At 41.9% G+C, this 13,121-nt stretch overlaps 2 protein-coding genes across 2 annotated transcripts in view; both read left to right on the top strand.

The window, feature by feature from the left end:
• Positions 1-169: 169 nt before the first annotated feature.
• Positions 170-2,853, top strand: LOC137636172 (zinc finger protein 665-like; the record flags this gene model as incomplete). Its single annotated transcript, XM_068368569.1, has 1 exon — positions 170-2,853. A coding segment is annotated over one exon (1,347 nt), but the record flags the coding sequence as incomplete, so codon positions are not given.
• Positions 2,854-9,859: 7,006 nt separating this feature from the next.
• The window catches only part of LOC137636173 (zinc finger protein 721-like), a 48,895-nt gene continuing 45,633 nt past the window's right edge, over positions 9,860-13,121 (top strand). The window contains exons 1-2 of the mRNA XM_068368570.1: positions 9,860-11,460; positions 12,353-12,589. Of these exons, the coding sequence (XP_068224671.1) occupies positions 9,860-11,460; positions 12,353-12,589 (1,838 nt within the window). The remainder of the gene's footprint in view (positions 11,461-12,352; positions 12,590-13,121) is intronic.

Genomic DNA, 13,121 nt, shown 5'->3' on the forward strand with positions numbered 1-13,121 from the left:
AGAGAATAAAGGAAAAGAAAAAGGGAGACTTTTATGTGTAATCAGTGGAAGAGAATTATTACAGAAAGATGTTTTGAATCAAGAGGTGAATCAAATAAAGGAGAAGCAGATAAAAAAAAGGATCTTTGGTAATGGTAAGGTCAGTGCTCTAGGTAGAAAGTGATGCACATGCAGTGAATGTGGGAAAACGTTTTCTAATGAATTTAATCTTACTGTGCATTTAAGAATTCACACGGGAGAGAAGCCATACAAATGCAATGTCTGTAGCAAAGCATTTGATGCAAAATCACCTCTCACTAAACATTTAAGAATTCACACGGGAGAGAGGCCATACAAGTGTGATGTCTGTAGCAAATCATTTTCTTCGCAATACAGTCTCGCTGCACATTCAACAATTCACACGGGAGAGAAGCCATACAAATGTAATGTCTGTAGCAAAACATTTTTTTCGAAATACAGAGTCACTAAACATTTAAGAGTTCACACGGGAGAGAAGCCTTACAAATGTAATGTCTGTAGCAAAACATTTACCCAGAAACACAATCTCATTGTACATTCAAGACTTCACAAGGGAGAGAAGCCATACAAGTGCAATATCTGTAGCAAAACATTTAATACAAAATCATATCTCACTATACATTTAAGAGTTCACACGGGAGAGAAGCCATACAAGTGCGATGTCTGTAGCAAAACATTTATTAAAAAAAGTTATCTCACTGTACATTCAAGACTTCACACAGGAGAGAAGCCATACAAGTGCAATGTCTGTAGCAAAACATTTAATACAAAATCACATCTCACTACACATTTAAGAATTCACACGGGAGAGATGCCATACAAGTGCGATGTCTGTAACAAAACATTTAATACAAAATCACATCTCACTATACATTCAAGAATTCACACGGGAGAGATGCCATACAAGTGCGATGTCTGTAGCAAAACATTTATTACAAAACAGTGTCTCATTATATATTCAAGAAATCACACGGGAGAGAAGCCATACAAATGCAATGTCTGTAGCAAAACATTTAATACAAAACAAAGTCTCACTATACATACAAGAATTCACACGGGAGAGAAGCCATACAAGTGCGATGTCTGTAGCAAAACATTTATTGAAAATCATAGTCTCAATAAACATTTAAGAATTCACACGGGAGAGAAGCCATACAAGTGCAACGTCTGTAGAAAAACATTTTCTTCGCAATACAGTCTCGCTGCACATTCAACAATTCACACGGGAGAGAAGCCATACAAATGTAATGTCTGTAGCAAAACATTTTTTTCGAAATACAGTCTCACTGTATATTTAAGAGTTCACACGGGAGAGAAGCCATACAAGTGTAATGTCTGTAGCAAAACATTTACCCAGAAACACAATCTCACTGAACATTTAAGAATTCACACGGGAGAGAGGCCATACAAGTGCAACGTCTGTAACAAATTCTTTACTTCGAAAAAATATCTCACTAAACATAAGAAATCACATGAGAGATCTATTCCAGTGTTATGAATGTGGCAAAACATATAATTTAAAACAGAGACTCGATAATTTTTTAAGAACGCACATGGAAGAAAAACCATTCATGTGCACGGACTGTGGTAAAGCTTTTTGCTCTGAAGGTTTCCTCAAGAATCATCATAGAAGGAGGTGCTATAAAATCTGATATTATGATTTGGAATAAAGGAGAATAACAGCATAGGTTATTGATGAGACTTCTTACCCCTTCACACGATTGCCCAGGCTGTTAGCTCTCAGAGTCGACAAGGTGACATGATGCGTCCAAACAGCTCATGCAAAGCACAGAGTAGCCCCCCCCCCCCAGTCAGGCATTAGCCCGTTAGTTTTTTGGACTTGCAGCCACCTAACGGTGAGTCTTTACTGTGAATATCGTAAGTGTTTGTATGTAGTGCAGTAATAAATGACAAATTTGGAAGAAATTTGCATTTTCCTTATGTATACAATCTTGGAGATCTTAACACAACCTGGTCCCGCCATCACCTTCCCCCAGGAAGTTCTGCCGCAATTGCACAGTGATTTTCAGTTACAAGTGGTTGGTCCAACTCTCGCTCTCCCTTCGCTAAGTAGCTAAAAGTTTTACAGCTAATTCCAGCTGTTGCCAAAATGCATTTTCAGTGTAAAGAGATCCAGGTTTGTATAGTTTGGAAAAATACAAATTATTCGCAAATTTGTCATATTAGCCTAATTATTACTATTAGAAGCGCCAAGGTGCGAAAACAAATTGCCACTAGCCCAAGGGATCAAATAGTTGACAGTCTGGTGCAGTGAAGAAATAGAAATGTAAAGATTAAACTATATAAGAGGAAAATTAGATTATTTTAAGATAGATAACAATGTTGAATAAATAAGCATTATAAAAACTAGGAAAGGAAACATTGGCAACAGAAAAAACATTTGTACTAAGTTTGAACTTGTAAATATCTGCTGATTCAGTTGCAGGGGCAGTAGTTGATTGGCTTGGTCACAGCCTACATAAAGCTTAGAGAATAATATACAGCATTAAGCCTTTTGAAACAATGCTGGTGACATTGTCTTTTTTTGAAAGTAATATTGGATGATTCTACCTACTTTTTGTACTGTAGTGAAGTTATGAATGTTAGCAGGAAGGAAGAATCAAAATCCAGTCTACTTGTATTGGAATATGAAGCCATGCATTATTTACTAAATACTATGGTATGGAGATAGCTTCATTTTGGGGGTTTGAATATAAGTATAGTAATAAGGTAGAAAAGTATCATTATTTTTTAAGATTTATGTGATTTTCTTGATGTAATCTATTTTTTGGTCTTAGTGATTAGTTTAGGTTGTATAAGTTTCATTGGATTGTCCTTGAGAGAATCTTCATTAAAATATCTAACTATTTGGTTTCTCTTTCATTTCCACAATTGCTCTTCTCAAACATTTCAATCTGCATTGTTCTCTCTGGAGAGAGAGAGTTTCTCGTCAAATGATTTTACAGCATTCTTAGTACAGTACTGTATTCAGGTTTCACAAGAATGAAGTTAAGATTTAGACATATTTTGCTAAGTAATATTCCAAGTCTCAGGGCTGGGTCTTTTGGGTAAATTCCATAACCCAATTTGTTCAGGAATAAATTCTACAGGTTTCAGTATTAATGTGAGTTTACTAAATTGAATATCTGATGTTATTAATTAAGTTTACAGTATATTGATTGTATTTGTGGTACAGAGCAATAATCATGTCCAGAGGCTGTCATGGTTTGTTTTTGGAAATTCTATTTGTTTGGACTCATAGCTCACCCTAATGTTAACTGTACTTAGTACAATCATTTGGGTCTAATTTTGGGTCAAGTTTGTTTTTGGTGTTTGCATATGGGAAATAGAAGCCTGAAGGATTAAATAAAATATTTTTTTATATAACTTTTTGTTTGTTCCGTCTCTTTATATAAACCTTCGTATTTATAGGGTTATTACTTTCGGCGAGGTTGGAAAATGAGCCATAAGACTTTTAGTGAGGGTTAACTACCCATTCCGGTAGTTAGTGGGGGTAGGGGGGATAGCTTGATACCGCTCCCTTTAACACACCGGTGATTTAGCTCTCTTTGGTTTAGGCTCGTTGTCGTTCTTCATCCTCACCAAGTTATATTTTGGACTGCTATTAATGGCTTTTGTTTGTGCTTTCTCTTTAATAGTATGTGTTTGTGTTGACTTTTGCCACCATGCGTACCTGCCCTGGACTTGAAGGCTGGCCCTGCGGTACCTCATGTCGGTCGTGGACACCAACCTCCACACCCTTTGTCCCACCTGCAGATGTCAACGGTGTGATTGTAGTAATATCTGTAATGAGTGTCGGGAGTGGTCTGCCTCTCAGTGGGAAAGGTTTGGGCGATGGCGGAAGAAGTCAAAGCAGGATATTTCTCTTTCCAAGGTTCCTTTGAAGGAAAAAAAAACACAAGACCTCTTCTTCTGCCTCCCGACCTTCCACCATTCTGTCCATCCTTCGAGGAGGAAGATAAGTCCATCTTCTGTCTCCTGTGAGTGACTCTCACCATCGGGGGAGTTCTCTCATAGAGACTCCTCTTCCGAGGATTGCTGGTATAGGTTAGCTTGCTGTTCCCACGTCTCAGAGCTCACCCTCCACTTCGCCTGAGATTGCTTCTTTGGCCTTGTCTTTGCAGCCGTTCCCCGCAGAGGAGCTTCTGCTTTAGTCGTCTTCTGGCCTTCAACCTTCGCCCATTCCTGGTCATTATCTTGACGTCGCTGCTGCTAGTCCTCGGCCGTGGACTCTTCTGTGGATTGTTCGCGATCCCTATCAGTGGATGTTCGCCCTTCCAAAGGGCACTTCCCTGGTCCAGTTCGTCATCCTTCCTGTCTCCTGTACATCATCCGGATGTTCTTCCAAAGCGTTCAGCTCCGCGCCAACACTTTCTAGCTTGCCAGCACCCTGCAGTGCACCAGTGCTCTCTAACAGCATGTCAGCGCCAGCCTGTATTCCAACACTTTCAGAGCGTCTTCGCTCTCCAGTGCTTTGACGTTTGCCTGACTACCAGCCTTCTCCTGCTTGTCCTCAGCACCCTCCAACCCCCTAGCGATCTACCGATTGCCGGCGCTCTTCAGTGTAGCCCCTCCATTCTAAAGAGCAGCCTTTGCCATTGCTTGCCAGCTAACCTACGCTTGCCAGTGCAAGAGTGGTCCCCAGCTCAAGCTCGTCAGCGCTCCCCAAGACATCAGCGCTCTCCAAACCAGCATGTGCCAAAGCTCTCTCCAGATCATCAGCTCTCTCCAGATCATCAGCACCCTCCAGCTCGCCGGCGTTCTTCAACGCCCACCTGCGTGCCAGTGCTCTCCTGCGCATTCACTGGAAACTGCGCACCAGCATCCTCCTGCGCAGTGCCTTACTGCGCCCCAGCGCTCTCCTGCGCGTCACCGCTCTTCTGCACACAAGAACTCTCCGGCCCACCAGTGCCTGCTATGCGCCTGCGCTCACCGGCTCACTCTCGCCATGGCCATGAGCAGGCTTCTACAAGCTCCTATGTTTATTGAACATCAAATTGACAGGTCACCATCGCATCATTCCCATCCCCGCAAAGGCATTACAGTGCTATCAGCGGGGAAAGGGGAAGGGGTCTTCACAGAAGGGTTCTGGATGCTGAAGCTGCCTTCCTATATGGTGGACCCATCAACAGCAGAGACTCTTGACAGGGAACCTTCGCTCCCTTTCCCTTCAGGGGATCTTTCTGACAGTGCGTCAGTCAGTCAGCAGCCGTGGTTCAGTGCTATGCTCAGAGTAGTGGTGCAAGCCCTCAAGCCTTCTCTGTCTGCCAGCTCTTCGGAGTAACCTTACAGCTCCAGCAGACATATTGCAAGGAACCACAGCTTCTTGTTCTCCCCTGTAGAGGAAGAGAGGAGTCTCAGGCTTCCTCTCTTCCACCTTCGGAGGAAGTTTCCCTTCGCACGGATAGTTCTTCACCACCGTGGGAAGTCATGAGGGACATGACAATCCGGCCTTCAGTGCTTGAGTCCTACCTCCTTCCTCGGAAGGAACATAAGGACTCCAAGACTCTTTCAAAGTCCTCTTCAAGGACCTCTAATTCTACAGATGCAGCCAGTCACTCAAGGGATGTCCGCAACCCACTCCGAGAAGAGCTCTTGGGTGTGGAAGAAGGAGACTTTGCTGCCAGTTCAATGTCGGAAGGAGAACAGAAAGTGTCGTAACATGCATTCTGGCAGGTTCAGACTCTCATGAGGGTTCTCAATTTGTTTACCAACCCAGAGATACTCCCTCGAGAGGGCAAAGACCAGTGCCGCCTTGCGTTGGTCTCAGGAGCTGAAGGATTCCAGGGCTAAGATTGCCCTACAGTCTTCTGTGGTTGGTGTTGTGGAAGGGGTATTTCTCCTCTCGATGCCACCATTCCAGCAATAGCAGAGTTCTTCGTGTATTTACATGAAGAAATGCGCCAGTCAGTCATGGCGGTGAAAGGCTATCGCTCAGCCTCAAGCGTCGTCTTTAGACTGAATGGAATGGTCATTTCTTGAGCCTCGCCTTTACAGTAGACTGAATGGAATGGCCATTTCTTTATCGCTAGAACTTTCCTTACTCATACGGAGTTATAAACTTACCTGTCCTCTGTCTGAAGTGAGACCTCCCCCATGGAACGTGGTTCGAGTTCTCAGGTCTCTAAAGAGACCTCCGTATAAACCATTATCACCACCTAACCTGGAAGATGATGTTCCTGATAGCTTTGGCTTCAGCCAAGCGAGTCAGTGAACTTCGTGGTCTCTCATACAACATCTCCCATTCAAGGGGAGGGTTGAGAGGTAACATTCATCTTCGTCCCTGAGTTTGTTGCTAAGACTCAGAACCCGGGAGTAGCGGATCCTCTATTCGACTCCTTCCGGATTTTGAGTCTTTGTTCTGTAACAGATGACCCTGATCATCTCTTACTCTACCCAGTGAGGAGTTTGAGGCTGTACCTTAAGAGAACAGCCACAGCCCGTCCCCATGTGCCTGCACTCTTTGTCAGAACAGGGAGGACCAAGAGGAGGGTCACCAAGAACACCATCTCAGCATGGATTTGCAAGGTCATAGACCATGCGCTGAATCCTTCACGTCGCCCCAGAGCTCATTATGTCGGGCGTAGCTACATCCTGGCATTGAAGAGGAACTTCTCAGTGACAGGTTCTTCAGGCTGGGGTGTGGAAATGAAAGAACACTCTCACAGCCCACTGCCTGCAAGATATGACCCACAGGAGGCTCGATACGTTTTCTATTGGCCCTGTGTTTGCTGCACAATAGCTGGTATAAAATGCACGCTCCTTATTGGACAAGTATCAGAAGGTTGAGGACACTGTATCCGGTTTTAGTCAGTGTGAATTCTTTTCTTCATCGTCCTCTCTCCTGGGGAAAGCAGCATCCTTGGTTCTCTGCATAAGCTGACCTCAAACCACAGCAGGTAAACCATGCTCCCTTGTGTAGATAGTATAAAGCTAATACTGTTGCGTCCCCATACCCTGGTGAGGTGGTATTGAGAGAGTCTTGGTTACAACAGTTTCTACTATAAAAGACTCGGAATAACTTTTACCTGGATGGTCACACTTCTAAATATCACAACATATAGCTTGCGTAGGGCGTGTTGTGACCGAGGCAACACCTGCCCTGCCCTGAGTGTTGGGGGTGGTCTGCCTCACAGTGGAAGCGCTTTGGACGTAGGTGCAAGAAGTCTAAGAGAGATTCTTTGTCTTGAGGGTGTTCCTCGAAGTCGAAGAAACTTCAGACTTCTTCATCCCTCCCCCCGATCTCTTCCTGAATCTCCTGCTCGATCAGTCTCCCAGGGAACGGTCAAGCAGAAGCATAGACCATTTAACATCAGGTCAATTTTGGGGTTTAAGGGACGTAACTGTTTTCCCTGGAGAAGCGGTTCTGCCCTCCCCTCGGAGAGTGGCTGCTCTTTTTCTGATATTTTACAGGTGTATCCATCAATGGGTAAGGCCGGTCCACTGTCAAACGAGGCATTGTTGGAGCTTCTCCATCTAGGTGCTAAGAGGAAGTGGACATTGGCTTTGTCTGAGGTGGATCTGTTGCCGATGAGTGCTGTCCTTGGCTATTCTGGAGTTTCTGCCACCTTGTTCGCAGAGGAGTCTTCCCCTTTGCCTTCGCCTGCTTTGGAACTATAAAATGAGACATAATCCTTTGTGTTTCACAGTTAGGCAACCTCTTTCTTGCCAGTTATCTCTTGCTTGACCAGAGAGAATGATTGCATAGCATTCATTACCATAGTGTTTATTGATTCTGTATAGTTCACAGACTGTAAGTGGACCCTTCAGTGAAAATAGGTTAAAGGCTGGATACCATTTATCATGTATTATTTCTATCTCATGATTATTCTTATCACTGACTGTCGTTTTCCCATCATAATATAATTGCCTCATATATATTGACAGATTTTCCATGGGTAGTGTTTCACATACACATCCCCAGAAACAAGTGACCATAAAGTGGCATAGAAAGAGTTCAGCAGCAGTCAAAGTTAAGGGTTGTCAATGTCCAAACCCTTCTGACTCCTTTAGGAGATAATGAACCATAATGTAGCGTGGTTCTCCTTTAAGCTTGAAGCTTTCTTATGTAACAAGCTTGGAAAATTCTTATGTCAAAAGCTTGGAACTTTCTTATGTTCCATTCTTAAAGCTTTCATATGTTGCAAGCTTGGAACTTTCTTATGTTCCATGCTTAAAGCTTTCATATGTTGCAAGCTTGGAACTTACTTATGTCAAAAGCTTGAAACTTTCTTATGTTCCAAGCTTAAATCTTTATGTTCCAAACTTAAGGTTTTTTATGTAACAAGCTTGGAACTTCGTTTGAATACTTTGACCTTGATCAAAAAGGCTCTTTCTTGGTGTTAACTGCTAAGAAATTTGCATCATAAACCTAATGGAACTGTATTTGAAAAAGATCTTTTATATGTTATTTTCAGTTGTGGGGGTGTCTTTAAAGAAAAGGTACTTGTGTTTTTGTATTGATATAGGAGTGCCCAATGAGAGTGCATTTTTTTTTCTTTTTTTTTAATAATTTTTCTGTCTAATTATTATTCATAGGAAAAAACTTTTGTTGCCAAGTCGTCTTCTCTTCATTAAAGTATCCCCAGAAGGACAGATGTCCACTTACAAGATTGGGGAGTCTTCAGGTGTACACCTCCCCCCTCTCTCTGATCTGGGCTCCTCTTAACTAGGCGAAGGAAACCAGTCGTCTTTCCTTGGCCCTCATCGCTCCCTTCTGGCCTCGGAAGGACTGGTTCCCAGACCTTTTTGTTTTTGAGGTCCTAGTGAAGCTTCCTGTCAGATTGCTAGAGAGACCAGATCTTCTCAAACAGCCTCACTTTCATTGTCTTCATCAGGTGCTCCACATGCTTCATCTTCATGCTTGGAGCCTGTCAGGAGGTTCTCAAGGTAAAAAGGCTTTTCGTCAATTTAGCCTAAGTCATTTGATGCTCTACACGTGAATTTATAAAGTCAAATGGGCTGTTTTTTTTTATGCTGGTGCCAGATGAAAGGTCATTCTTCATCCAGACCCTCTCAGCCTAAAATTGCAGAATTCCTGGTCCATCTTCACAGGGATGGAGGGTATCTGTTGTTCTTGAGAAGGTACTGGACAACACAAAGGCAACCAGAAAGAAACAACTTACCAAGTGAGTAATGTTACTTTGCCATAATACTAGAACCAAAGCAAAGGCAGAGGGAGAGATATGAAAGAGTTTGTGGTAAATGTTCCTGTCTGTGCAAGATTACTATAAAGCCTTTTGCTGTTCATAATTCTGGAGGAAGGCTCAGAGGTGCATAGCTGTATTAGTACGACAATTTTTGATGGTGACTGGAAAGGAAGTACAGTGAAGAAAATAAGACAATGGATTAAACGTCTTTGTCTTTTTGAAGAGCAAGGGGAAAACTATTTAAAGAATAAAACCAATAATATCACAGGAGATGCTGTGGATTATAGAATCTACAGAGGAATTGAGATTTTTAGATGCCTGAAATATGTAACAAGAACAGATAGAACACAGATTTAAGTCTGTGGTTTTTATGTTTAGGAAAAATACAAATTACAGTATTTTATGAATTTATTTTATTTTTTAGAAAACTCCATTATTTTTATTGAGTTTTGCTCTTCTCCACCTGATTGTAGTTTTCTATTATTTCAGACCTTTGATCTCAAAGGAAGGAATCATCCACCTCTTGCCGCTAAAGCTTGTAAGCTACTGAAGGTATATGCAAGAGACGTAAGACTGGAAAAGAAAGGGTCATGTTGGAAGATTGTGTTGTACAGTATGATGTCTGAGAATAGGAAGTTTAGTCTTAATTTCCTCTTTGAAGTCTATTGAAAATGATATTGAAGGGTTTATCATCTTGTGATAGGGAGAGGATGATGAATTCTAAACCACCTTTTGAATATCCAATGAAAAGTGAAATTGAAGATCCACTTTCACTTGCAGTCAATCCAGAAAATAATGATACGTCTGGCAGTGTTGCTCTCTTTAATGATGGCTCTCTTTTCTTGGACCCCAAAATGGAAGTTAAAGTAGAGCCAGAAATATTTGATTCTAGCGGAAGCAACTTTAAAAATTCCTACGAGTACGATCCATCAGTGAGTGAAAACGGTTCATTGAGTTGTAAAGGGGATGTCGATGATGAGGAAAGTGTAGACACTTACTTAGGGACAGCTGTGAAAGAGGATAAAGGAAAAGAAAAAGGAAGACTTTCATTTGTAATCAGTGGAAGAGAATTATTACAGAAAGATGTTTTGAATCAAGAGGTGAATCAAATAAATGAGAAGCAGATAAAAAAAGGGATCTTTGGTAATGTTAACTCCAATGCTCTTGCTAAAAAGCAATGCACATGCAGTGAATGTGGAAAATTTTTTTGTGATAGATTTAATCTTACAGTGCATTCAAGAAATCATACGGGAGAGAGGCCATACAAATGCAAAGTCTGTACCAAAAAATTTACTACAAAAGCAAGTCTCACTGTACATTTAAGAGTTCACACGGGAGAGAAGCCATACAAATGTAATGTCTGTAGCAAAGCATTTACCATGAAACAAAGTCTCACTGTACATTCAAGAGTTCACACAGGAGAGAAGCCATACAAATGTAATGTCTGTAGTAAAACATTTACCCGGAAACACAGCCTCACTGTACATTCAAGAGTTCACACAGGAGAGAAGCCATACAAGTGCGATGTCTGTAGCAAAACATTTTCTTTGAAATACAGTCTCGCTGCACATTCAACTATTCATACGGGAGAGAAGCCATACAAGTGCGATGTCAGTAGCAAAACATTAACTGCAAAAGCACATCTCACTGTACATTTAAGACTTCACACGGGAGAGAACCCATATAAATGTAATGTCTGTAGCAAAACATTTACTAGACATTCAAAACTCATAATACATTTAAGATTTCACACGGGAGAAAAGTCATACAATTGCGATGTCTGTAGAAAAACATTTACTACAAAACATAGTCTCACTAATCATTCAAGAATTCACACGGGAGAGAAGCCATACGAATGCAATGTCTGTAGCAAAACATTTATTACAAAACTAAATCTCAATGCACATTTAAGAATTCACACGGGAGAGAAGCCATACAAATGCAATGTCTGTAGCAAAACATTTAATACAAAACATAGTCTCACTATACATACAAGAATTCACACGGGAGATAAGCCACACAATTGCGATGTCTGTAGCAAAACATTTATTACAAAACATAGTCTCACTATACATTCAAGAATTCACACGGGAGAGAAGCCATACAATTGCGATGTCTGTAGCAAAACATTTATTACAAAACAGAGTCTCACTATACATTCAAGAATTCACACGGGAGAGAAGCCATACAAGTGCAATGTCTGTAGCAAAGCATTTATTTTGAAAAGATATCTCACTAAACATAAGAAATCACATGAGAGATCCTTTCCATTGTTATGAATGTGGCAAAACATATAATTTAAAACAGAGACTCGATAAACGTTTAAGAAATCACATGGAAAAAAAACCATTCATGTGCACGGACTGTGGTAAAGCTTTTTGCTCTGAAGGTTTCCTCAAGAATCATCATAGAAGGAGGTGCTATAAAATCTGATATTATGATTTGGAATAAAGGAGAAAAAACAGCAGAGATTACAGATAAAAGTTCTCACCCCTTCGCAGATTGCCCAGGCTGTTAGCTCTCAGGGTCGATGAGGTGACCTGGTACCTCCAAACAGCTCATGCGAAGCACAGAGTAGCCCCCCAGGTCAGGCACTACCCAGTTATTTTTTTTGACTTGTACCCACCTAACGGTGAATCTCCACTGTAAAGATTGTAGGGGTTTGTATATAGTGGCGTAACAAATTACATATTTGGAAATAATTTGTATATTTTAAACATGAGACTTACCCGGTAGTTATATATATAGCTTACGTCCCTGATGTCATGGCAGAAAATTCAAAACTCGCGCCAATCGCCAATTGGATAGCCAGGTGTATCACCCCTGCGCACTAGCGAGGTACCTGGGAACCATTCCAGGAACCCTCATATATTCTCTGCCGTCGCTAGCAGCGACACGTGAATTCTGCTCTCGTCAATATTGGTCTTATTTTGGTAAAGTACAAAACTTTGGTTGTTGACTCCCACTTGTTTTTGATCTCGCTTTGGATATTCTTCAATTCGAATTGGATTTAGAAAATTTTTGACCTTTGCTTGTCTGATTTCTCTTTAATTTTTCAAAATGGCCACCCCCCTAATAACTTTTATGTTATGTGTGAGTAGTGGGTGTAAGACCCGAATGGCAAAAGCTTCACTTGACCCCCATTCTCTCTGTGTTGCTTGCAGAGGTAAAGATTGTGATTTGGGAGATCGCTGTGATGAGTGTGTTTTACTGTCAGAGCATGAATGGATTGAGTTTGATAGGTATAGACATAAACTCAAAAGGGATAGGTTGAGGCGAAGTTCTTCTCGCTCTCCTAAAAACTTTTCCTCTTCCCATGTCATTAATCCTATTCCTTCCCCTGTAGTGGTAGATCCTGATCCCGCTACTGCAACTGCTAATGAGCCGTCACTCAAAGATATGTTAGTTGCGATTCAAGCGCTGGGCGCTAAAGTGGAATCGCTTGCTGCGGACAGAACACAGCTGATGTCCGATGTAAGGCAGTTGAAGGGTGAAAGTGCAAAAAGTGCAGTGGAGGGTGCGCCTGCTCGCGTCTGTTGTCCTCTTAGTCCTAGACCTCTTTCAAGCTCCCCAACCCCTGGGTGAAGGAATGTTGAAAGGCGAATGGAGACGAGAGGCTTTAATACACGAGCAGATGTCCCCTCGAACGTACCTGTGGGCACTTCCCAGGATGTTCACCCTCACCAATGGAAAGGTGAGGTTAAGTGTTTCTCGTCGTCTTCGGATGACCCCTTCCCTATAAGAGGCTGGAAGCTTGCTTCCAGACCTCTTAAGAGGACCTATGATAAGGCCTACCAACGTCCTGCTAGTTCACGACCTGGATGTAGTCACTGGGATACACCAGAGCCGTTTGAAAGTCCTCCGATAAAACGTCCTTATAGGACGTTGGACGCTTCCAAGGATCCTCCTATGCAGTCAGGACCAGGCTTAACC

This window comes from Palaemon carinicauda, unplaced genomic scaffold (genome assembly GCF_036898095.1).
Source record: "Palaemon carinicauda isolate YSFRI2023 unplaced genomic scaffold, ASM3689809v2 scaffold244, whole genome shotgun sequence".
NCBI classification, from domain to species: Eukaryota; Metazoa; Arthropoda; class Malacostraca; order Decapoda; family Palaemonidae; genus Palaemon; species Palaemon carinicauda.